General features: G+C 41.6%; 2 protein-coding genes across 3 annotated transcripts; both read right to left on the reverse strand.

Moving 5' to 3' along the window:
* Positions 1-1288: 1288 nt before the first annotated feature.
* abhd18 (abhydrolase domain containing 18) lies at positions 1289-18798 on the reverse strand. 2 transcript variants are annotated; one of them, XM_083915672.1, is made up of 14 exons: positions 18695-18798; positions 16366-16474; positions 16156-16240; positions 15965-16065; positions 14685-14760; positions 14290-14376; positions 13931-13956; positions 12043-12181; positions 11677-11766; positions 9955-10056; positions 8844-9079; positions 6543-6676; positions 4810-4972; positions 1289-1951 (listed from the first exon to the last, which is right to left on the reverse strand). In XM_083915672.1, exons 2-14 carry the CDS (start codon positions 16455-16457, stop codon positions 1918-1920), a joined length of 1365 nt encoding a protein of 454 aa, XP_083771798.1. In that variant the 5' UTR covers positions 16458-16474; positions 18695-18798; the 3' UTR covers positions 1289-1917. The 2 variants fall into 2 exon arrangements, with proteins under 2 accessions (XP_083771798.1, XP_083771797.1); XM_083915671.1 differs by having other exon boundaries at positions 1289-1955.
* Positions 18799-20355: 1557 nt separating this feature from the next.
* On the reverse strand, positions 20356-26646 carry igbp1 (immunoglobulin (CD79A) binding protein 1; the record flags this gene model as incomplete). Its single annotated transcript, XM_083915456.1, has 3 exons — positions 20356-20892; positions 22943-23275; positions 26203-26646. The coding sequence occupies 3 exons, from the start codon at positions 26644-26646 to the stop codon at positions 20620-20622; spliced, it is 1050 nt and encodes a 349-aa protein (XP_083771582.1). The 3' UTR covers positions 20356-20619.
* Between the last annotated feature and the right edge of the window lie 128 nt (positions 26647-26774).

The following is a 26774-nucleotide window of genomic DNA, read 5'->3' on the forward strand; positions in this document are numbered from 1 at the left end:
TCTTTATTAAAAGCTATGTTTTTGTTTTTTTTAAATAACACACCCATATACCCCAAATATATTTAGTCTGATGTAATTATTTATTTTTATTTTTTTCATTTTGATGGTTTTGACGATGACGATCCCGTTCTGTTTCCATGGTTGCAGCCAATAGCGTTGGGCGTTGCTGGTTGCCAGGGTTGTCTGTTGTTGGGTGCAGCTACTGTAGGCTGGCACTGGGTGAAATGGAGTTTGCCAATCCTGCAGCTGCTTATTTGTCCCAGCGGCTAAGTGAGCGGAGCCGGGCAAAAACCAGAGTCAATATAGGCCAAGCATTCCCTCCATGGACTGAGAGAAAGGAGCGAAACGCCATTCAAACACACGCCCTAATGGCTACGCTTCTCCTTGATCGCCAACATCACTTTCATCTTTACTTAGCTGGAACGGCTAACGCTATGTGTCAGTCAAACTCCTCTGCAATAGGCCTGTGAATGTTCTCATTTGTCCAGGTCATGGTTATGCAAAAGGCTACTCGGCTGGGTCTGACCAACCTGGCCACCCGACTGCTGGAATTATTTCCTGTTGTTGCGACGACAATCTTGGGACACTAGATGGCGCTGTTCTGCTCATTCTACATATTCAACCTTTAATTGTCACCATAAATAAATCACAAATGAAATTATATGAAATAATACATCAATGTTACATTTACTTTGTGTTATTATTTATGTTCAATCTCGAAACAATGAGTAAAGTTCTGCTACGGTTACAGAGCTGCCTCAGAAACAGTGTGCAAATGGCTTTGTGTATTTAAACTTGTGGTATTAAAAAGGCATTGCGCTTGTGTACACGACGTGGTGTTAAACGCACAACCGTTTCAGTTTAAATAAACGTTTTGAAGGGGCTAAACGCACCTCTGGTTGATTTGGCAACATTTGCGGTTACCATGGTGACAGCAAGTGTGCTTTAATACAGCAAACACTGGTTTATCAGCTACTTTGTCAGAAATGCAAAAGAAAACCTAGTAACAGTGAAGCAGTTTTCAAACAGCAGTTAAGGTTTGCAGCCTGTCACACTTTAATGTGAAGTAACGGCAGCAGGGTTAGCAGTAACGTAATACAGCTCTGATACAGCTGTAGGAGTGAACAGAAAAAGTGGTGTGTTTGTGTGTGTGTTTGTGTGTGTGTGTGTGTGTGTGTGTGTGTGTGTGTGTGTTGTGTGTGTGTGTGTGTGTGTGTGTTTGTTTGTGTGTGTGTGTGTGTGTGTGTGTGTGTCATAGACTCTAACACACACAATGAAAACAACTGTATAGAGAGGTCATCACTGAATGTAAATTTATTGCAGAAAAAAATTGTATCAAAAACAGGCTTTGAATTCACGAAAATCTTCAGGATTATCAATATAACCAATTTAATTGAATTATAATTATTTATGAACTACTTCTCTGTCGTGAAAGCGGCTTTGCAGAGAGCTCATTGTACATTCTCTGATGTGATTTAACATACTATAATATGTATGGCTCCGATATATCTTTTGATATTCCTCTGTCATCAGTATTTATACAGTGTACTTTCTTCTTGGGAATGATCATATGCTGTAGTCACCATTTTTCTCGTGAGATATCAGTTTAATATTACAGGATGTGTCTGTGTGTCTCCAGGTGATATATTGCAACAGCCACATCAGGTGGACCAATGAAAACAGGAACACGCTGCCACAGGGGTTAGAGTCCGTTAACACCAAAAGGCCTGAGTGTTAGTTTGATAACCACATAGTGTCGGTAACATCCTGCAGCATTTCTAATACTTTTATAGTTAGACTTAGGAAATGTAAAGAATTAAAAAGGGAAGCTTCTAGTCTATGGACAGGCACTGATCCTGGTGTATTCCAGGGAGGAGAGGGCTTCAGCCTGACATGGTTAGTGCAGGTTGGGATACTTCAGGCAGAATCTGTCGAATGTGTCGTATATGGCCTGTCTGGAGAGAAAACAGACACTCAATCAATTCTAAAACAACACAGCTGAATGTAGCTTGACAAAGAAAAGAGCAGGTATACAAATGATTGTACTTCTGAAACAGTCTGAGTTTGAATTAGTTTGTTTCCCATGTAAAACCCCCATCTAACTATAAAGCAAGAATCTATTGTTGGGGATCCAATGGCGTGCTTCCTATTGGATTTTGTGCAATTTGCCCAGATGTTGGCCCTATGACAACTAACTTTACGTTTTGTTCTGTAACTTTGAACCATAAGTCTCAGAACAAATTGGATTCTGTGGGTCCAGACAAAGCCCCAACCACAGCGACTTCCTGGTGGATCCAATCAGAAAGCTGCAATAACTGCAGTTCTCCAAGTGTCCACTAAGGGCAGGTTTCATAACAGAGCAGTTTCTCATTGACCCCCATGTTAAACAGGCCGTTTTCACAGCATCATTAAACCTGTTTAAGGCCTGTGACAAAAGAACATTTTAGTCTGTATGTCTAGCTCATATCTCCATGACAACACTGAGGGGGTGAATGTTTTTGTACCAGGCTAGTTTTTATTTTATTGGAGGTTAAAGTTAATGAATAATTAGGGACGTGGCCTCTTGAGTGACAGCTAGCCGCTGGCCCTCACTTCTCCTTGGAGGTAAACATCAGCCAGATGGATGAATGCCCCCCCGTCACATACATGCCCTTTTTTGGTAACCTGACTCCAGATGGATTGATTCGCATAATACGCATTTGCTCTGCATATCCAGCTGGGAACTCTCGGTTGGAGATATTTTGGGAAGAGGCCTAAATACCCGTTGCTGATCATGTCTTTCACCACCTATTTTTGTGATAGACAGGCCAAATACACCAATCAGATCAATGAAGCGTATGACGTACCAACAGAGCGTTGAGGAAAAAAAGACACATGTTGGTAAATGATATTTGCTGTTTGCGTAACGTGCATTTACGGATAAAAGGCACAATTTCAGGTGGCCGGTCCATATTCCAACAGAAGGATTCCTACAAATTTTGACAAATTATCACCAAATTTGGTACAGAACATCTCTTGACCAAGCTTGAAAATGTGTCTGTTCCAAATTGTACAATGTACAGTTTTTATCTACCCAGTCTTTAAGTTGTGACGTAACACAAAGGGTGTTATTATAGTGTACTATTTCCAGGTCCAAGCCGGTCCGAGCCTTGTATTTCTACAGTGCAGTGCTGTGTTCCCTGTTGTTTGAACAGATCTGAGTCAAAACAAAACAACGACAGCATTGTCATTTTACTGCTTTCCTGTCAATAAAAAGGTGTCTCACTGAAGAAAGAAGTGTACGTTAAAGGTTCACAGGGTCAGTCGTTGTTGTTTGTTTTGTTCGAGAGAGCGTTTGGACCCAGAAATAGGATTTTGAAAGGGTGTTATGTCAGACCCAAAGACCGGATAGCTGGCCCTCAAATTTTCCTTAAATGCTCTGTGTAGAACTTATATTACTAAACATGTCATTTCTCTAGAAGGATGTGTGCTATTGCAACCACATTTGTTGGACATGTGTACTGTAGATGTGATGTCTGAGTGGACAAAGTTCTTGCCATTTGGCCAATAGATGGTGCTGTAGCAGCAGCATCAACAGCAATCGGGCACTGTACTAGTAATATACTAGAAGGTAGATGATAAATGTGTATCTGATACATTGAAATAGCAGCTATGGCCTTCTTACATTGGCACATCTTATTTTTCAAAAGCTACCTGCTCTAAATACAGGAGTACCTAATAACCAACTATACCAGAGAACTACAAAACTGATACAGTAGGATTCAAATATTGCTATCACAATTGACGTGATGCAACTACACTGTGTACATTGACAGTAGAATGATGTAAAATGGTGGTATGCGTACAGACAGCATCTTGCAGAGAGTGTTTCATTCGGGCTTCTTAGCAAGTGTTTTAAGGCATTAATGTTACGTATCTACAGCTAATATAACCTGTCACTGAGGACATCTGCTTTACTCCGCTAAACACATCTCTCCCTCCTGCCCCGGCAAAGGGATTGGCTTTTTTAAATGACTTAGGCATGGGGAGGATATTAAGCTATTCCAAGTCAAAAGGCTAAAGTCCAAGTGCAATCATAAGTCTCTGCTGTTAAAGTACTGCTTTATCGAGTGCAAAGTCATCATGAGAACAGATCATGTGACTCTACGCTGTCCAGGACTATGGTGATGTTCTGTAATGTCATGCTGCCCCATAAACACCTCAGCTGTTAAACCTGGTGTATACCAATGTTGTACTCATCATTGTTCTTTGTACACAGTTGGATGGACCTCCGTACAGTCAAGGTGAAATATCCACCTCATGTTTATAAAGCCCTTCTGTTTCCAAACTCCCTCACATCTCCAGTGACCACGGCACAAAATCCAGTAATCACTTAGGCTGAGATATCCCTCACTTATGCACTCATGTTGGCAGAACTGGTTTCAGGTACTGTGCACCATCTAAATGAAATGAACTACAAACTGCCCTAAAACTAGAGTCTCGCAATGCTCTTAAGAGTTATAAAACTTTATTATCAGATGATTCTTGTATCTGTTTGTAATTGCATTTTTTGATTATCATTGTGTTTTTTCCTTTCTGTAGAGTGTGTTTTTGTCAGTGTTTCTTGTTCTCAGGTCTCTTATTAAAGTGCGACAACTTTAGCTAATCCTTGTACTGATCAGCTACTCCAACAAAATAGCAGTATTTCAACACTGTAAGTTATACTACAAGGAGCCAAATACGGTGTGTGTCACTAGCTGAACACTCACACAACTGATACCCAACCACATATCTTCACATCTTCTGACAACCTTGGAGTCAGTAGTTTACCTGAAGACGTTCTGTTTGAACAGGTATGCGCTGACGTGTCCTCCGTTCAGATATCTGACTTCACAGCCCGGCCAGATCTCCTGCAGACTGAGGACCCCTGTACGAGGGACGTAGGCGTCCTCTTTGGCCTGGATCACGACGATGAGACTGGTGTCTACAGGGACTAGGACAGAGGGAGGGACACATCTCACTGGGACATATAAACACACGTCAAAATATGGCAATGGTCTTTGAATGTCAAAGCTGCAGTCAGGAACCTGGGTGTGATATTCAGCAGCGACCTTGTCATTAAAAAAAAAAACAAGTCACAAAAGTTGTTCAAACGAGTTGGGAGGAGCTTCTCTGCCTCTCAGCCTGATCTGATAGAAAACGATCACATCACTCCGGTTTAAGCCTCTCTCCACTGGTTCACAGTAAGTTTTCAAACTGATTTTAGATTTCATGGTCCAGCTCACGGTTATACTGCTGAAATAAGGCAGCCTCTAATCTAATGTATGCTTCAACACGGTCCCGCAGTATTAGGGGAGAAGTTTCAGAGGACGCATTAGTATTAAGGTCAATTCTGTACCATTAGGTAGAGGTGGGACAAATATTGATATGGCAATATATTGTAATTCTTCCTCTCGGGGTACATTATTTATATATTGTTCTCAGTTTAAATACAGTAGCTGCAACAGGCATAAGAAGTAAGAAGTGCATAAGAAAGGATTTATTAACCCTAAAGAGGCACTGTTCTCACTTTAGATCCAGTAGCTGCAAAAACTGTTCAATAATGCAGATGTGTGGAAGGAATTCCATTGGAATTTAAAAATTATATACTTCAAGACACTTTCTGTCACAGCAAAATATAACAAAAATAACACTAATACTAATCTATGCTGGAGGAAATGTAAACAGATTAGGGAACACACCCACATCTTCTGGGATTGCCCGATACAGATTCCATGGCAGAGGATCCGGGCAAAATTCAAAACATTTTGAAAATGTAATAATTACCACTGAACCCATTACATTATGTACGTAATGTATGACGCCAAGGGAAGATATAGGAGAAAGGAAAGTTCAGCTATTACAGATTATCCTACTTGTGGCAAGGAGAATGTTAACCCTGTCCTGGCTCAAGCCTCTACCGCCAACCGCAAAAATTCATGTGAAAATGGACTTGTTTTTGGTTTTGTAGGCCCCTGTCACCCCCCACTTTAGACGGCTAGACAGATGAACTGGTAACAACTGGTTGTGAGAAGCTATACCTGTTCTTGTCTATTGTGTGCAACAATGTAGTTTATTCTGGGTTTCGTTTTGTGGGATGTCCGACTGTGTAGTAGATCTTGACTAGGGTTTGTATGTTTGTCGAGAAACTAATTCTTCTGTTTGTTTGTTGTTGTTTTCTTTTGTCCTAAATGTATTGTTTTGTTGTGTTTTTTATATGCATAAGTTTAAATAAAGAACTTGAAAAAATGCATAACAACGTGCTATTATAATTGCTTATAAATGTCTTATAATCTCAGAATAAATTAACACTGATGTAGTCTTATCAACACATACTATTGTAATGCTTTATAAACATATAATAAAGATTCGTAAGGCCCTTATCACCTGTTAACTAATGCTTACTACGAGGGCCTTAATATAAAGTGTTTTGGATGCAGGACTTGTGTTTTCCTCTGTCTTATTTATGATATGATACTGATCGGAAAAGTTGTTAACCTGTCTGTCTGCACTATTAAACTTACCAGAGAAGTTGGCCATATGTGTACATTCGTCCATCACTGCCTTCATGAAGCTTATCGACTCTTTATGTAACGATGGACGATAGCATTTGGCTAAATCCGTCTTCGTCACATGCACTGTGTTGTTTGCACCAAGGCTATAAGAAAAGAAGAAAAACAACAAATCGTTTTTTATAAAAGATCTTCGCAACACAATATTTTGAGAAATTAAACTAACAACACTGTGTGGGATAGCAAATAAGAAAATGGACAATTTGTTAACAAGATTAGATGTTTATTTTGTTAGGTCATTTATCTAGTGATCCCTTTGTCATAGTTCTTTTTGATTTCTGATTAGATAATGGCCTGTAAGACAACACCATGTCCATGTTGCACATACTGGACTTATCCTTTAAGTAATCTGCTGCAACACACTTCCAAAAATAAATATTTCTGCAAACTTTATAAAGCATCTGTGAGTCACATAAAAGCTTGTTATTTTTTATCTTAATTTTCCTTTATATAGTGATCAAAAACTGAGCCCCCACCACAGTGACTTCCTGGTTGATCTAATGCAGAAGTGCCAAAAATTGCAGTTCAACGAGTGTCCACTAGGGACAGGTTTCATAATAGAGCAATAGTTTTTATTGTATTGGAGGTTATAGTTTATGAATAATTAGTGGCGTGGTCTCTTGAGTGACAGCTAACCAATATATGTCAGTCAGATGGACGTATCTCCCTCCCCCCAACGTCACATACATGCCCTTTTTTGGTAAAAGGAAATTAGGCGGAGTCAAAGTCTGACAAGATAGAGCCTCCCGTAGACGAGGACGATTGGATCAAGTTGAGAGCACGGACCTCATTGTAGCAGCTATGTCCATTTTTTATACAGTCTATGTCGAAAGCAAATGTACTTTTCCTCCCATTTGTGCAAAAAATGGACGATAGCTAAAAAAATAAAAGAAAAAGTGTAGTCCTACTGGCCCCGGCCTACTGGTGTACCATTAACATGTCATCACTCTCCATCTCAGTGCTTTTCCTTCTGCAAAGCACAGCAGGGACACACATACAAACCATACACAGACAGATATCTAATATCTTGAACCCGCAAAACTGCTAAACTCTTAGCAGTGTAACGTGCCTTTTTCAAAGGCTGTCTAGTTTTTAGAAACATTATTTTCACACTGCTGTGACAATTAGTTTCGTTAACACAAACCTGCTGAGGTTTCTGTCAGCAGCTCCCACAAAGAAAAACAAAAAAACACCAAAGCCAATGTCTATGGTTCTATCAGATGTTGTTTTGAGTAGTAAGCAGCAGCGTATAACCTGAAAAACCTGAAACAAATGCTGAAACACGCTGTATTTTTTATTTTGGCAGGTAAACTCAATGGTAAATTTAATCACAAATTAATATAATATCAGATTTTGTCAAATGAACGACCAACAATAAGCCCTCCTTCAGTTCACTGGTCACCCCACAACTGGCCATCTATGATCGAATACTGTGGACCAACATACAGTACTTTAGTATGAATTTAAGTTCAAGTGAGTGAATATTTGCGTGCAAATTAGGGTGCACTCACACTGTCCATCCGTACCGTGCCCAAGCACGTTTCACGGCTAAAGTCTAGGCGCGGTACGGTTGCCGGTCACGGACCGTTTGGGAGGGGTGGGCTTTAGTAAAGAACATTTGCACATGTACGAGCACGAGCGTGCGCACGTGTACGAGCACGAGCGTGCGCACGTGTACGAGCACGAGGCCTATGGCGGCTCTGACATCATTTCCTGTGCGCCTGTTGGGACATAGAAAAAAGAAATTCGGACCATGCGCGAACATTTAAAACAATGGCGGCGAAGGTTCACGTTGGTGTGATGCGGAGGTGGAGTGTTTACTGCAGATTTGGTCGGATGAAAATATTCAAAAACAGTCGACAAGACGCACAAAAACTCAGAGGTCTATGGAAAGATTTGTAAACAAAGCAAGCCAGGTAGTGCGAGTACAAACGGGCCTGGGCCACAGGGGGAGGGGGAGGGGGGGACAAGTACCCTAAATCACAGGGCACGGTACGGACGGACAGTGTGAGTGCGCCCTTACATACATAAGAGGATAATGTTAATCTGGGAAGCTCATGGGGGATAAAAAGGGGTGTTGGGAAGGAGCTTGGGAAAAAAAAAAAAAATTAAAAACATATCGTCACATTTAGTAATGTGCAGAATAGGTTGGCTATTTAGGAAAAGTCAGGGCAGGACGGGGACACCACACAAACAATATTTTCCTTAAAACGACTTCAGCTGGTTTCATTCGCAATAATTAATACGGATTACCTTGATAGAGTGTCCAAGCTCATCCCACTGCTGTTGACTGATGACAACAATTGGTCTACTGCAGCCCCGCCCCCTTCAGGGCCTCCACCAATCAACAGGCCTCGTCCAGGATCAGCTTCCCCTCCAGCTCTGGAGTTCTGACCCACCGACGCGCTGTGATCTCCAGACAGGCCCAACAGCTGCTCTAAAGAGTCCACATTCTTCCCAAATTCTGGACCCATCTTAAAGGAGTCAGCCTGATGAATGTGTAGACACAGACCAAAAGACAGACACAAGGTCCTCATTAATGCTCATGTGTGTGTTTGTTAAAGGGGGATTAGATCTGTAGCAGCATCCGTGTTTCTGCTCTGATTCTTGGAGAGCTTCCTCAAAGAGCCAAATCTAACCAAGATTTCTTAGAATTGATCCTTGATGCATGTTTCCCTGATTGAAATAATGACAAATACCTACAACAGATCCCCAAAGCAATTTCAGTCAAAAGCAACTGGACTTGGTTATTTGTCTAGGAAGACGTTTCACCTCTCATCCAAGAGGCTTCATCAGTTGCAGCTGTCACTCCAACTGCGGTCGTTGGCACTTGGAGCACAAAGGGATTCAGTGACATCATCGGCCTTGTGAGAGGTTAAATACCTGGATCTCCACACCAGCTAGTTTGTCCAGTCCCAGCCTGGTCAGATGCGTACATGAACTGATGAAGCCTCTTGGATGAGAGGTGAAACGTCTTCCTAGACAAATAACCAAGTCCAGTTACTTTTGACTGAATCTGCTTTGAGGATAACGATGACCTGGACAAATGAGAACGTTCACAGGCCACCTACAACATGTTACCAAAGCCCAATAGAGCTGAAAGATTAATAATGTGGCCTGGTTATTTGACAAAAACCCAGTGTCATTTCAAATGGACATGAAACAAAGGACACATGCTAATGTGAGCATTTATGAAGCTATAACAAGCAATTGGTATGTACAGTAACCTACATTTATACTAACGCATTAGTATTTTAATATCCCCATCAGACCAAACCCACTATACAAACTTGACATATTTTCAATCACTGTGTTAGAATGTGAGTAAGTGATTTTTGAAAAAAAAAAGTTGAAGACAACATACCCCACAGTACTCCAACAGCTTTATGATCTCCTTTTCATACACTGAGTTAATGGCATACTGCTTCTCCAGCTCTGTCCAGTTCACTGCTTTACTCAGCACCCCCTACACACACACACACACACACACACACATGCACACACGCTTGAACTGATTCATTCTAACATTAAAGGATAGGTTCACATTTTTCTTTTCTTTAACACAATAAGTGATTTTTGCAAAAATGCCAATGTGAGGCTTCAGCAATCTAAGGGTACGTCCACACAATCGAAAACAACCTTTTTCTTCTCCCTGTTGTTCTTAAAAAGTTTAAGTTAAAAGTTCTTAAAAGTAAACTCTGCTCACGAAATCTCTGTGTCCACACGAAACCAGTGAAACCGACTGTAGTACACATGCCAGGCCTGGATGTGGCGCTGTAACTGCCACAGAAATACACCAACAACAGAGAAGAAGAGAGGGGGAGACGCTGTGTATGCTTGATTAATGAAAACATTCTTGGCAAATGCTTTCGCTTTCGTCAGTCTTGCGCCGGATACAAACACCGGGGAGTTTCTCTCCAAATCTGGAGACTTCCCAAATCCTCCTCCATCCTAGAGAGAAATGTGTCACTGTTTTTTGGTCATAGTGGAGACTTTTGTGATGTTCTGGACTCTGATGCACCAATCACTCTGCAGTTAGTGTCCTCAACGAGCAGAGGGTGCTGCTGTGAGCCCCTTCCCTGTCCCAAAGCACTCACAGGCAGGCACTTTCTCACTAGACTTTTCACACCTTTTTAGAAACAAGCTACTAGCGACCAATTTAGCGACTTTTTCAAAGCCTCAGGGAAAAGGGAGAAATCTGTGCTGGGCCTAATTCATTCCCATGCATGTGGCTCAGAGTCCAGTTCAGTAAACAGTCTATGGGTCCGTCCCTCTCCTCTCACAGTAGCGCTGTTGTTGTTATGTGACGCCGCGGGGGTTAGAGATTGGAGGTAGGGAGATGACGGCATCGTTTAACAAATTATGTGTTTTCGCCTTCCAAACGACAACGCCTGAAAACTTTTGTAACCGTAACTGTACCAGCTCCTCTCATAGTAAAGTCCATTCAAGTAGATTACCAAAGTCAATCCCAAAGGAAGGAGCCCATTGGTGATTTATTTAGGAATCAGTCACCTCTTCCAATTTATTCTTGGGACATGGAAAAAAGTGTCCAGTACGGTGCTGTTGATGAGGGATGGGGAATCCTCCATAACTCATAAATCATCAATGGACACCTTCCCCTTGGATTGACTTTGCTAATCCACTTGAATGGACTTTACTATGAGAGGAGCTGGTACAGGGGCCAGTAGGTAAGTCTTTAAAACACCCTTTAATAAACTCTGGCTTCTCTAACTACGTTGTTGGTGCTTTGTTTTCTGTGTAGGGACTCTGCTCATGCTACTGCAGAGGTTTGCTGTTATTTGGAGCACTATTAGTGGTTAAAAAAGACGTTTTAGTGTCTTCACCGTTCTCCCCCGAGCTAATCAGCGTTAGCCACGTCCAGCTGTTAGCGATTCTACAGGATTTCTCCGTTCATAGTTTATATGTGAAAAAGAAAACTCTCTCAATGGCTTATCTGATGTATGTAGTTGCGAAAAAAGACCATGGGATGATTTTGCGCTTGAATAACACTTTGAAGCACCTCTACTACAGTACAGTGCTACTCTAATAACTGATGGTGTCCTTGTTGATCTGTAGAAAGTGTTACCGTGCAGAAGACACTGGAGGCAGTGGACCAGGACAAACAGGGGATCAGAGGGATGGGCTTCGGCCAGTTAGTCACTGCCAGGGATGCCATCTGGACACAAAGACACACAAGACTTAAATAAAAAAATGTTTTCTTTGGGTAAGATTAGGTATTCGATTGGACCCAATTGTATTTTCATGCAGGATTGCATGTAAAATATTGACTTTCAAATGTAAAGGAAGGTGCTGTGATAATGGTTCTCCAGGATGACGAACATGTTTACTACTCATTTAGTGCATCACTGGTGGGATGTATGGGTTTGACAAAATGAAATCAAAATGCTTCGATAAAGAAAATGACAGAATGTGTGCTGTTTTGGTGACTCACATATCCTCCCATGGAGATGCCAGTCATTCCTAGTGGCCAGTAACCTTCCCTCTCCAGCCAACGGAGAAGCACTGTTGACTCCAGGATCAGAGCCCCTCCCATCACAAACAGGTCTGACACATTCTTTAGACTGGATCGCCTAAAATACTCACAGATAATGTCCCTGTTTACTTTACACTGAACTCAACCCAAGTCCACTGAAAATCTATCTGTGTATTTAACCATCATGCCCTGTAGTCCGGCCTAGAGGCGCTGAGCACTTTGGAGCCTGGTAGTTCAGCTGTAATGATCTGACTAAAGCCAGGAATCTCTTGGCGGGTGTATAGATGAGGAATCAAGGGAGTGCACTGTGGAGTGTGAAGACAATCGGAGGAGCGGTTCTTGATTACGCTGCAAGCGGCACTTCCAGGGGCCAAGCAAGCTGCCCACTCTGAATGGGCCCACATTCTGAACGGTCGTGCGCTCAGAACCCCGGACAACACTGCCAGCAGCAATACCAGGAGCCAAACAATTGGCCAGTACTTACTGCTACTATGACTACTTTAAAGCCCATGAGGGGGTGTGTTTAATACTCAAAAAGATTTTCAGTGGAGTATACCTTTAAGCGGTGTTATTTCCAAGTTGTAGAATTGCAACTGCAGGATGAGTGTTGCATTGGGTCCTTAGTCCAATATTTGACTCATTCTCATTTTCCACACTTGTTTCACGCCACTAAAAAGGCAGGCTTTTGAATCTCGATATATTTGTGGGATTGACTCACTCTGTCTGCAGAGCAGGGGTGTCAAACCCTGCTCCTGGAGGGCCGCTGTCCTGCATGTTTTAGGTTTCTACCTGCTTTAACACACCTGATTCTAATGATGTGCTCGTTATCAGGCGGCATCAGAGGTTTAATAATCGTTAGACTCAGGTGTGTTAGAGTAGGGAGAAACCTTAAACATGCAGTACAGTGGCCCTCCATGAGCAGGATTGGGCACCCCTGCTGTAGAGCATCTCAAAACTCAATCAAATCAGATTTACAGTCCTATTTATCATTTACAGAGTTGCAGCTTTAAATCTGAAGTTGGTCATTTCCTGTAAAAATTATGTTATTATTTCATATTAGCTGAAACTCTCACTATATACTGACAGCCCAATGAGACAGACGATCTTTGAAAAAGTAATGTATCTTTAACTCTCTGTCTGCTCCTGATGTCCACTGTGCCTGACCCACAACCAATCAGAGCCCAGTTGTCTCTGACGCAGTAACACGGCTTTCTCAAAGATCGTTCGTCTCATTGTTCAGGACATAGTGACAGTTTCAGACTCAAGAAATTTATTTTTCATAGAAAGTTCCTGACTTCAGCTTGAAGCACCAGTGAGATCATGTTAATTATGGCTGCAACTAACGATTATTTTTCACTGTCTTAATATTCAGTTGTTTGATCCAAGAAGGTGTCCTCAAATGTCCTCTTTTGTCCACAACTCAAAGATATTCAGTTTACTGTCATAGAGGAGGAAAGAAACCAGAAAATATTCACATTTAAGAAGCTGGAATCAGAGATAATTGACTTTCTCTTCTTAAAAAATGACTCGCACTAATTCATCGTTTATCAAAATAGTTGATTAGTAATTTAATAGTTGAAAACTAGACAATGAATCTTCGAAGCTCTAATCTAATACTCATCCCAACCAAAGAACCAAACACAGAGTGATGTCATGTATGTTGATCTGAAGATCCTGTTTCTCATTTTCTCAACTGAAATTCTTCTTTTATCTACTTCTGTCTGAAATTAAAAACCCAAACAATCAATCTATTCATAGTGTGTGTGTGTGTGTGTGTGTGTGTGTGTGTGTGTGTGTGTGTGTGTGTGTGTGTGTGTGTGTGTGTGTGTGTGTGTTATTAACTTACAGCTGGTCTTTGGGTTTACGATAGCCATGTAAAAGGTCAGTCAAGGAATAAACTGCAGTTGAGAGACAGCACACATCAGATGGAGATAACAGACATGACATCAGATGAGATTTCTGGATCCCCCAGCCAATAGCATGTTCTCTTTTATACTTATTGATTCATGAACTAATTTTCTCTTCATTATTGGATACATAACTAACCATTTTCTCCAGTTCCAAATGATCAAACTGCACAAACATTGCTTCCTGAATAATGGAAATGTGATTTGATCTGAATCAAAACTTTACACATCCCGGTGAGTGAAATGCCTCAGTCTAACCTAAAGCAATGCAGCATGAAGAAGATAATAATGAAAAGATATAATAAGGGTTCTCCAGAAGCAGTGAAGCCATTCCTGCCTCTTTGACCATGGGCCTGGCCATCAGGGTCCTCCGCCGCCAGAAGAACTATGCACAAACAAAGTCATTAATAATTAACAGTCAGAGAGTACAGTTACCATGACAACAATGTGTCCTGGTTCCACTGCCGACACAGTTATAGGTGAACATGCACGTGCACCCAAAACCTTTCTTGGTTCCTCAGTGTGGTCATAAATAAGCTTTGGTGTTATTTTCAAATTGAAATATTAATATTGACGTCACTATTGATAGGAGAAGAGCATCAACTGTAATACTGTTGGCTGTGTTGTCACTTCCTGTGTAATGGAATTTGTTCACTAACAGTAGGTTCCAGTTCCGGTTAAAAGGTTTCTTACGTGGTCTCCAGTCCCCGCCAAGTGCACACATACTGGTCTGTTCTTCTGCCACCTCTTAGGAACTATAAACTGGAACCTGAAACGACAACACAAATACATTAACTGACTGTGTGATTTTATAAGGCTACGTATATGGTTCATCTTCATCGACAGACAAACACTTTGTGATCCAAAGCCCTTGACCTTTGAGAGGAACTCAAACTGATGACAGAGTGAAGAAAATGGCAGTCAGGTCGTAAACAACGTAGATTGTGAGACTTCCTCATTAAAAGAGTAAGATTTACCCCTTGCATAAACAGACAGTGGGAAAAAGTGAGATTAGCAATTCTGCTTCCCTGATAAATGGTATGAACAATAGACCCCCTCCTCTCCTGAGAGAGGGACGTTTTATTGCCCCTCAAGACATTCCCCACCGTCCACAGAAAACCTGTCAAACTCCTCATCTGATAAGAGAAGATACCAAAAAGACTCATTTTCACATGTTCTAAAATTACGACTGAATTAAGTGTAAATTGGATGATAATATGAGTTTTGTTAATCTGTGGAAAATATGTTGCAATTATCGACTACTCGGATTTTCCTGCGATAAACTATTGCCAAAGTAGAAAAATACTTGCTGTGACAACTGAGCTCCTCATGCTTAGAACAAAGAAGAGGGAGTTTCTTCCAGTGTGAGCACGAAAATCAGTGCATCCTTTCTTTACTGGCCACACCTTGAAACAAGCGTTTTCAGTTTATGAGATTGATTAAAGAAAGAGAAATCAATAGAAAAGTATTATTTTAAATGACAGAGCCCATCGTCTCTCACTTTAGGTATTAAACCCTCGCCGAAGTTCAATAAAATCCTGTATTATATCGGTGTGGTGCCCTTTTTAACGAGGAAAAATGTATTAGCCTGATTAATAATTAATAAGGTGATTAATTAATTTATTAACACTTATTTGTGTAGGATCTCTCTTCTCTCACAGAAGTTGATGCGAAACAAAAGATGGTCAATCAAATTATGTGAGGCAGTGAAGTAGGTGCTGTATATTTCAGCAACCTATGATGACTGACCTCATGTGTCTTATCCACCAACATAAATATTCACTCACATTTGGATAGCCGGTGCTAATTTGGACCACAATCAGTATATAGTAAGTGTAAAAAAGTGCTGCTGATGTAATCGGTTGGAACCCAAAGTGGCGATGAGGTCTTGAAATGTACGAATTTTACCTTGAGGTTTCCTGCATGTATCCTGCGTCAGCCTCAGAAGTAAAGGACGACATGAGGTTGTGTACCTGGCTTTGACGGCCTCTGGTGGCAGGATCCCGGGAACCAAGTGCTCCAGAGGAGAGATGAAGAACCCATCGTGGACATGACAGTCAGCGTGCTCCTCTGTCTGGAAACAAAGATGAAGACACACAAGTATAGCTGAGAATACAATAAAATAGTTATACTAGTGAGCAGTGCAGGGAGAACAGATAAGCACCTTGTTTATGTGAACTGGATAGTCCTTTGGCACCAGAGACCTGCACCTCTCTCTGTCTCCAATGATCTTACGGAACTCAAAGATTCTGCAGAACACAAACCAGGGAGAACGTACGAGTTCAACGTCAGTACAGATCATCGGTTTCATCTCAAAAGGCCTGGGCTTCTCCACTCCTGATATTTCTGCTCTATTCCGTTGTGTTCTCCGTACCTCTTGAGGTCTTCAGGCTTCCCCCATCCCCCAATGAAGAGTTTGGTGAGGAGCAGCCTTCTGTAAAAGACATCCAGGCGGCTCACACCCATGGACCAGCACCTGGCATCTACACAGAGGCACGGACGCTTTATTCAGAGTGAGCAGACTATACTTTATCATGCAGAATGACAGAAGCCAGGCTCTCGTATGTCTGTCTGTCTGTCTCTGTTCAATATCTGCTCACTACTTCACCACTATAATTTATTATCTGATCAGCTGTTCTCCTTCCTGGAGTCAGTCAGTGGAAACAGAAGCAAATTACAGCAGATTGAATTAAAATGATGAGATTTAAAACTGGTTATCTATTATATATTAAGAAGCAGCCGTATTTTGAAAACCATCATCTTCGGCTTTGTTTATCCCAATAAACTTGGCTTTATTTATTACTTTATTACTATTTATATTCTCAGACTCAGTATAAAAAAATAACAATATTTCAGAATAAATCAAGTTGTTCTCTAATTTTGATCTCCACCGCATGTTTCTCTATAATTTCACTCAAAAACAGTAACGTTCATTTTGCACTAAAGTTCATAAAGAGCCCTTTCAAAAATGTATTTCAACGTGTACAAATAGTCTGCTTGGAACAATAACGTGCATCTGATGTTCTTCCATGAAAAAAGGTTTCCACATGAACATCGTTAAAAATGTATCTTCTAACATGTGTGAAAATGCTGACTGTGTTAATAACAATGTTCCTACGGGACACAATATTGTCTCCTACTTCAATGTAAAGTCCATCCTCAGTGTGTATGAAGTGGCAGCTTCAAGTTTCTACATCACACTTGTATAAATCGAATCTTTGACCAGGACTGACTTCCAAACTATTTGTGATGTCACAAATCAGATTTGCAGTGAGCACAGAGACACAGAGACCACTTTCAGCAGATACATGTGAAAACTTTTTTAGTGCACAAACATCATTCTGCACAGTGAAGCTCAAACATTCAACTGTAGCAACGAGAAGAAACACTTCTTTTTGGAGCAGAGGGGGGGCCTAAATACACTTTTAATTCATCAAGTATATAATTCACACAGACATACAAAACACAGCGTGATTATGTCATATAGACTATTACCAAAAAACATTCTATATCATAATATACGTACGCTATATCGTTATCAGGATGTCAAATTACCTATATTGGGAAAGAAGATTTTGACCATATCAACCAGCTCTAATGAGGTGACTTAAACTTAGTAGTTTATTTTCAGTAATGGTAGAATGAGTTCATATTTCTACGGCTAGAGTCTGGGACATTTTCAGATTCTAACTTTCAGCGTGTAGTTTGTACTTATTTTATTTCAATCTGCTGCTAAACTGCACGCTGCGTATTGTTGTATATTGTATATACCTACGCTTAACCACGACGTCTGTTGCACTCTGTCACACTTGGTTCATTGCTTGATTTATCTGACGTTAGCTTTATTTTGATTTGATTTATGTTTATGCTTATTGTTACTCTGATCCTTTTCCGCCTTTGTATCGAAACTGTTGCACAATAATTTCCCTCGGGATAAATAAAGCTTCTTGAATCTTGAATCTTGAATCTTGAATTGATGGTAGATGGTAGATTGTTTTTGTGGGTAGTGAGGGGACATGTGTGTCATCCGTAATGTTTAAAGCAGTGACTCATCATGTTGCTCTCGTTAGTAATGTTGGAAAATGTTACTCTGCGGTTTGCTTTCTCATAATGTGAATCTCTACGGCTACCGCAATGACAAGAATAGAGGCGCAGCAGAATCTGAACAGCGACAGGCTTGGTGAACGATGAGGTAACTGAGGGAACTGGGCAGTTACAATAATAACCCATCTTTTCTTATTAAAACCGTCCCGTCACAATGACTGAATGAATGAACATTCTCGTCGTAGCATTCAAATCCCGTAAAAATACAATACGGTGGCCGATGCACAGAGCCGGCGTTATGTAACGTTATAGCCAGAATGAAGGACGGTGTTTGACAGTTGGTTCACAGTAACGTTACACTGTCAATGATTAACGTTAGACTAGTCAAAATGACGAAGCGTACCCTTTACTACAGCGGCTAACGGGGATGATAGTGTCACCTTGGGGCTGTGTATGCAGAGAAGACCAATGACATTACAGCACACAACAGCTCTCTGACTTAGAAAAACAATACCCGGACAGCTCCTGTCCCAAGTTAAACTTAGCTAAGAGAGCTAACTTTAACTTTACTGAGCCTCGGTCATTATTGCGTTCAGAGGACAGACAGAGACAGACAGACAGACAGACAGGTAACCGTGGTAACAGTGCCGTTACTCTACCTCAGACTGGACACGACAGTTGTTATTCTGGTTGCGGACCACTTCGCTCTGCTAGCTCGCAGCTAACAGCTAGCTCGTCCTCAGCATGGATACGTCAGAGGGCGAACGTGACGAGCGTCAAGCTACTGGTGTCAGTGTGAATGGCTTCCGGGTTTCGGTTGTGTCAACATTTATAACAGGCCTTATATTATATCAGCCACATATATACGACGATTTTGTTACGTTTCTTCACCCACATCAATAAAGTATGGGTTTGACCCTTTTTTACAGTCTACGGTTTAACCACGCAATACTGTCCACGCGACTTTAGTGTTCAAGTGCAAATTCAAAGCACACAGGTATCCCTTCGCTGACGCACCACTTACCGTTCACAAAAAGTAGTGCCGAGTTGCTTTGCCTAAATATGAAAATAATGTATATTTTTTCCAAATACATACTTTTTAAACACTGTACTGACTGTACTGCGAGCCAACAAAGTGGTTTAGTTCAGTGATGTATTTTGAATGAGTTGGTGCACTGAATGCCTTATTCTCTAGAAATACTTTGGGATATGGGGGAAATGTTGATGTTTTTCAAGCTGCTCTAATTATGTAACTGACATGTGAGTCCTCAGTATCTCAGTTTCTTCGTTGTTCACCTGTAAAAATATCTGGGTTTCTATAATTGACATTAATACGCAGCTTGTTTACAGGACTCATGATAGAAGACCTGCATGTACATAACAATATATATTTTGTTTCCTTAAAGGTTGAATATGTGAAATCTTTATTAAACGCTTTATATTTAAAAAAATAATATTAAAAAAAACACCCACTGGGCGTTTTGAGGGGTAAAGAATGAAAGTATTTATTTTCCATAAAAAAATATATTTAGTCTGAATTAATATTTGAATCTTCAACATTTTTGACGAGCTTAACAATGACCTTCTGTCACGCTCTGTTTCCATGGCAGCAGCCAATAGCGGCTGACATTGTGGGTTTCTAGGGTTGTCTGTTGTTGGGTGCAGCTACTGTAGACTGTCACTGGGTGAAGGGAAGGGGGCGTGATTTGTCCAAGGAGCTAAGTGAGCGGAGACAGGCAAAAACAAGAGTTGATATAGGCCAAGCATTCACTCTATGGACTGAGAGAAAGGAGAGAAACAGCATTAAAACACACGCCCAAATGGCTACGGTTCTCCTTGATCACTAAGATCACTTTCATGTTAACGGCAACAGTCAGTCAAACTCCTCTGAAAAAACTTGTTTTCATGGTGATGTTTTCTGGAGGGGATGAGTTCAAACAGGCTCAAACAGACTCCAGTCTCCTGTAGGCTACTTGTCAACAAACCTGGCAACCCGACTGCTAGAAGTATTATTATTTAACCTTTAATGAATAATAATGTTGTCAAGATGTACAATTGGGAAAAAAAGTAGGGGTCCCAGGGTTAACCCTTGCAGAACCCCAACCCCAGAACTCCTTTACGTGTGCATCTTTCAGCGATGAACAAAAAAGATTTTTATCTTGGTTACAAAAATCTTTCGAGTCAACTGTAATTTGGGGTGACTAGCTAACCTTGCCCTTCACTGTTAGCTAGTGGGTAGTTAGCAAAGCAATACATAGGAGGTGTGCGTCTCCAATTCTTACAGATTGTGTACAGTGATGTTCTTGCTCCATGGTTTGTTCGGTCTCTTTATTTGTTAGGATGCACATTACAAACAGAAACATCGGCATCTTGCCTAGGATCCATTCAATTCAGAAACATTGTAGATTTGACTAAGAACTCGGGTGGCTGAATCCAACCTTGTAAGTGCCAGACAACAGGAAATGTAACAACAGTAAATCAGCTGTAGTGTCAATGAACTCAAGTTTTTTTTGGCACCACTGCAGTGTGTTTCTTCTCATACCAGAAGTGAGACAAGACAGAGCCAGGTCTGTGCTGGGTTCAGTCAGCCCATGTTGTGGCGGTTTCCATAACCTCTGCGATGAGTTTCTTTCCAGTCATCCCAGTTTCTGGCTTTAAGCACAGACTCCTCGTCATCGTTCTCAGACTTTTTCTCTTTCTCTTCTTCTTCCAGCTCCTTTGCATCAGTGTCCTCCTCCGCGGCGACCTTCCTGGGTATGCCCTGGTCAGGCAGAGCTCCGCGTTTCTTGTGCTGATCATACCAGTCATCTACTGTCATGGTGGGGAGGCTGGGGTAACCAGCCCCAAACACTTGAGCCTGTAGAGGAAACAATAATATTCAGCATGTTAGGAAATCTACAACCAGCACTACCGCTCCGTATCATGATTGGTACCTGAATTAGTGCAGCAGATCAATGGCATATTTCAAGAGAATCATTCAAATTGGTATAAAAACAAAAAATGTGATACTTTGGGTCACTTTTTGGGAAATAGGCACTGGCAGCCCAAAATTCAACATGGCGGCCAACAATTTCAATGTCAAACACTCATGTCAGTCGTTTAAACGGTGATGTTGGCATAACATTTTGCGAAAATACTCTATCAAAAATGTTTTTTTTGGGAAACAGTGCTTGTCCCTCAGAAATGCAATGGTCCTTCAAGAGTATTTCTGCTAATTTTATGCTTGCATCCCCATTTGAACAATTAAAATATTAGCCGACAGGAACGGTGGCCATTTATGAAAATGGTGGCTATCTTGAATTTTTGAGTGGCCGTTGCCTTTTTCCAAAATAGTGGCCCTTAGAGAGCATCTGTGCCAAATGTCATGCCTTTATACCAAAGTGAACGATGATTTTGTTCGCAGAGATCCTGCTGCACTGCTCTCTGCCTGACCTGTTTACCACCTGACCTGCTTCACCTTCCAGGTTTCTGCTTTTCTGTGGTCCTGTGATGCTTTTACCTTATTCATTATGATATTACATGGGTTCTCAAACTCTTTCGGCTCGATACCCAAAAGAGAAATCTGGCATCTCTCTGGGACCCGAACTCACAAAAATACATCATGAAGTCATGTGATGGAGAGTCACACTCGACATTACCTCAGCCACAGACCCTGAACACATTTTTCAGGTCAAGGTTCGCAAAGAAAGATGCCACTGAATTGGTTGCCAATTTCTCAAAATGGTCGCCCATGGCAACTGTTTCTGTGTGCTTACCATTAATCATTTAACCGATTAAATATATATTAACCCTCTCCGTCACTTGCTGATTTTCTTTTTTTCACTTGTTTATTATGCCATTTTGTTTTAATTCATTATTATTTTACTTATTTTCATTCTAACTGTATCACTTTTATTTATTTATATTAAATATGTACGATAGGCAGTGGTTGCATACAAACTCAATCAATACTAGGTTGTCGAATGGTACAGTAATTTTGTTGCAGGGATGGGGCTAAAAATAGAAATAAGACTTGGAGCAGAATAAGTATTAACAGGTGAAGAAGAGGAGGGGCGCATCAGGGACTGTTGTGTAGATTTGCTGTAGTATGCGGTTGCACCACTGGGCGGCACCTCTCACTTTTTTAATGAGACAGAGCTACAGGTGTGTTTGGTGACCGTACAAACAGTCAAACGAAGGCGTCTGCCTGCAGCGTGCTTCCTCCGCTCTGAGGCAGTCCTGTAGACGTAGTTTCATGGTGAGGCTCGAGCTAACGCTAAAGCGGCATGTTGAACAGAAGCAGCTGTTTATTTAACACAGGCTGAGAGCAGAGTGTCAGACAACAGGGCTCCAATTACACACGCTTCCGACTAAATCAACACAAAGTGATTCACTGGATCAGCAACGCTCCCCTGCTCTCAGCACAAATGCATTTTAGCGGTGGCAGTCAATGGACAGATAGAGTCAGAGCCAGCGTATTGTTTGTCCCCTGACACCCGTCCAGCTGAGCAGCTGTTTCCAACAGCTGGGCCTTGAGTATGTTTAGACTCAGTTTACACTGGTTGTGCAATGCAATCAGCCCAAACAGCTGATTTGTCATGTAATATAGTCTCTTTATTGTGAATAGTAATTATGATATTGATCTGATTGACACGTTTCCATCACCTTTTTGTGGCGTAAACTCTTAATGGATGGCTTAAAATGCTTGGATGGAAACTTTGCTTTGTGTTCCCTTGTTGCATATTAACTTTTGGAAATAAAATTAATCGTAGAAAGAGTTTACACTCATAAAAAGTCTTGAAACACATTTTGTTACATTTAAAATTATATTATTTTACTCATATTTGAGACATGCCTAATTTGTAATCCACTCAGTTTGATAAATAGATTTGTTTTTATATATATACACGTCTCCTATGCAGACTCACCTGTACGGCGTCCTTGGTGAGAATGAAGGGTTTCATGGGAGGCCTGGCTGGCGGGGGCGGCTGCCTGGCAGCGCCCTGCTTCAGACCCTCCATCTTCTTGAGTATCTCGGCCTCCTGGTCGATGCTCTCGATTTCCTCCAGACACACAGTGACCCATCTCCGCACGTTCAGGAGGTAGAAATCTCTGCTGACTTCATCGTCGGCCTGCCCGCTGTCCACAGCTCTCCGCGCGTCTGACAGTCGGGCTTCCAGCTCCTTCCTCTGGCGGTACCGCTCGATCTTGGCCTGTCTCTGTGCTGCCATGGAAACCAGGTCTGACGGACAGGGGGCAGACTGGAACAAGAAGAACGCGTCACAGTTCAGAGTATCACTTGCCCATCTTCTCTCTCTGCTCTGACACTTTAATATATACTAATTTATTATAAAAGACAGCGCTGCTTCTTTCTCAAGTTCAAGTTTTATTGGTCATCCCTCAAGAAAGGGTCACCTCATAAATAAATGTAACAAAGAGAAAATACATTGATAAGGTAAAAGGACAATAATAGGATGACAAGTTAGAGTGACAACAAGTGGAAAGGTACAAAGAGCACTGTCCTCTGCTAAATTCAGCTGGTGTTTATGTAAAGCTACTGTTGATTGTTCACAATAAAAGTCAGACCATAAAGATGAAGGACAGCAAAGTTAGCTCATATTATCAAAAGTACAGTACAGTAAAGGGAGAGTGGAGAACAAAGACCCATCCCTTGTCTGCTCAGTTTTTTTTCAGTCACCTTCCTACACACACTTGCTTTCCATTACTCATATGTCCCACTATACACTCTCAATCAAGCTGATCCAATGCAACAGCCCTCACAGGTTACTGTTCAGTTTGTTGTTTATGTTTGTGTCATGGATTCAACAAGGTGCTGGAAACACTGCTCGGAGATCTTGCTTCATATTGACATGATAGCACCACAGAGCCGCTGCATGTCTGTGTGTGTGTGTGTTTCCTGCAACAAGCTCCAGCACAGAGCTCAGTCCATCCGTCTCTTTGCTTCCTCTCTTTGTCCGTGTACATGCACATGTGGTCGGTATGGTTGCGATCATAACAAAGATCTCACGTGAAACAATAGCCTGAGTGAAATAGAAAGACTACTTGTGGTACATTACACGTGTTACGTGTTTGTGTTTTGGGGCACTGTCTTCTTACAGTGCTTACATATTGTTCATGTCTTATCTGTCACTTTGTTGCCCTATAAATAAAGTTGAATTGAACTGACGTTCATTTAGCTATTCATTTCATTTTTATTTATTCTGTATTCATTTCTATTAGTTGATAATGCCCGCCTACACCGGCGTATACTTTTGGGAAAGGAGAGAAAAGCCCTCTGGCTTATGTCGTTCTTTCTCTTTATATCAATTACAACTGCTTGGGCGGAGCTAAGCGGATAGTGGCCTTGCAAAACAGATAGCTGTTAGGGAGGAATTTGTTGTGATGCCTGAAAAGAAGACAAAGCACCTGAGACCTGTATGTCATATGCTGAAACAGTTCATTTATACTTGATCAAGGAAAACAGAAGAGTCGTCAACACAAAGTAGTGCGTGAAGCTACTTCAATTCTCAGGCTGAAACAGCAAAGCTCAGATTCTTGTCCTAAAAGGTGGACCAAGGCAACAAGAGAAGATGTGCTAACATCCAATGGGCTGTAGTGCATAAACAGGAAGGATCACAGCAGCTAGGAAATGCAAAGTGTTACTAAGTGACGCTGAGTGTTATCATCTAACTCTACAGCTGTGTCTGCGACCTGCCAGGGAGTGAGATACAAGACGCCAAGAGAATCTAGGGCAGATTAACTGACCCACAGAAGAAATCTAATAGAAAGTCCTGTAATTATAGCTGTCCACTATGATACAGAAGGATTGATATTAACTTACACAGACTGCCAAAGGGTATTTCATTATTTATTATTATTAACAATAGTGAAGGGCCTAACATCTGCCATGCACTGAATGCCAGGCTTTATCCCACCATTGTACATCCAGTAAGCCAAACTAAATGTATAATAATATTATTGCACCTTTAAAGTTGGTTTGCACTCCTCCTATAAACATGTATTGGGTAACAGGGATATGTCTGATTTGACATTTGATTGGTCCATGTAACTACTTCGTAAAAGTCAAAGTATGTGATTGTGGTGTAACTTAATTATAAAACAAAATAACATTTATAGAGCCAAAACTGTTGTATGTTTTTGTTGTCAAAGTGATATATATGGTAAGGTCAGATCAAGGAATATTAAATGTCCATCTTAGCCCTTTTTTGTTTTTACCCTCAAGTGTGCACATACTACAGGTTATGGACTGATTTTGGAAATACAAAAAGGTGAAATTCTCAGTTATCTTATCGGTATTTGTCACAAGAAGCAGATCTGTTATCAGCAGTGCTTACATGGACTTTTACGATCACCAGCCAACATAGATAGTAGATTTTTAAAGTGACCAACCAATCAGGGTTAGGGTTCTTAGGGTTGCATATTCTCCCCGTGTCTGCGTGGGTTCTCTCCGGGGTCTCCAGCTTCCTCCCACAGTCCAAAGACGTGCAGGTGTTAGGTTCATTGATAAATCGCCCATAGGTGTGAATGTGAGTGTGAATGGTTGTTTGTCTTTATGTGCTCTGTGATAGACTGGCGTCCTGTCCAGGGTGTACCCCGCCTCGATGTCAGCTGGGATCGGCTCCAGCCCCCGCGACAAGAGGTTGAAGATGATGGATGAATGAACCAACCAATCAGATTTTCCACTAGCTAATTTCTTTCCCGGGACAGTAAACCAGATAACTGCCACTGAATATATTTAAAGTGTAATTCCTGCGCATGATCATCCCATAGTTTGTTTATTTTCAGCGCTTGCACAGAAAACCTAAAATAAGCCATGGCGACAGTTCTTTTTCATGTTTGAACTAATAAACGGGGAAATCCGGGACAGTCGCTAACAGACTGATGTGGCTAACACTGATTAACTCGGGGCAATACGGTGAAGGCATTCAAACGTCTTTTTTAATCATTAATACTGCTCAAAATAACAGCAAACCTCTGCAGCAGCATGAGCAGAGTCCCTACACACAAAACAAAGCACCAACAACGTAGTTAGTGAATCCAGAGGTTATTAAAAGAGTGTTTTAAAGACTTACCTACTGGCCCCTGTACCAGCTCCTCTCATAGTAAAGTAAATCCAAAGGGAAGGAGCCCATTGTAAGTGTACGGGGCTGTTAGATATCTAACTCACCGTGGCAGTAGATCCGTTCTCTGCCTCCTCCGGACGCGTGTGTTCATGCGGCAGCTGAAACTGTGATGTGTTGTACTCTCTACATCTCTTTAGGTAGTCCATGAAGTAAGCCCGGGCCGCCTGGACGGTCTCCAGCCGTTTGTCCCGGCTGGTCTGCTTCATGGTCAGAGCCCCTAGCAGGGCGGGCAGCAGCAGGTACTTAAGGTCGGCCGTGGAGACCTCCTCCAGCTCCTCATTACGACTGAACAGGTCGAGCTGAGCCACCATCCGAGACACTTCTTCCAGCATACCGATACCGCGTTTCACCCTCACCTGGATACTGTTAGAGCCCAGCGGTTCGTTTGTACTGTCGACATCCTCGAATATCTTCCATCCGTGGTCCAGCAGGTCACATAGTTTAGACGGCGCAGCGGCCGAGACGTCGTTGTTTTCACTGTCCGCCATCTTGTCATAGTTTCCGGGTTCCGTCTTCTTCGTCTGTTCGCGCGGCGCAGTGTTTGGAGGAACAGCCTGTTACTGCCCCCACAGGCCAAACACTCAAACTACACCTGTGGTTGCACAGTGGAACTGGG

The sequence above is a fragment of the Echiichthys vipera genome, assembly GCF_963691815.1.
Source record: "Echiichthys vipera genome assembly, chromosome: 6".
NCBI lineage: Eukaryota > Metazoa > Chordata > Actinopteri > Perciformes > Trachinidae > Echiichthys > Echiichthys vipera.

Bases quoted from the DNA above. Each gene is read 5' to 3' on its own strand.
- abhd18 (XM_083915671.1), bottom strand. From the start codon at position 16,457: ATGGGTGTGAGCCGCCTGGATGTCTTTTACAGAAGGCTGCTCCTCACC. The intron at 16,066-16,155 runs GTGCTTATCTGT...CTTTGTTTCCAG, and splicing joins ATCCAGTTCACATAAACAAG to ACAGAGGAGCACGCTGACTG. The intron at 1,956-4,809 runs GTAAACTACTGA...TTTTCTCTCCAG, and splicing joins TTCAAACAGAACGTCTTCAG to ACAGGCCATATACGACACAT.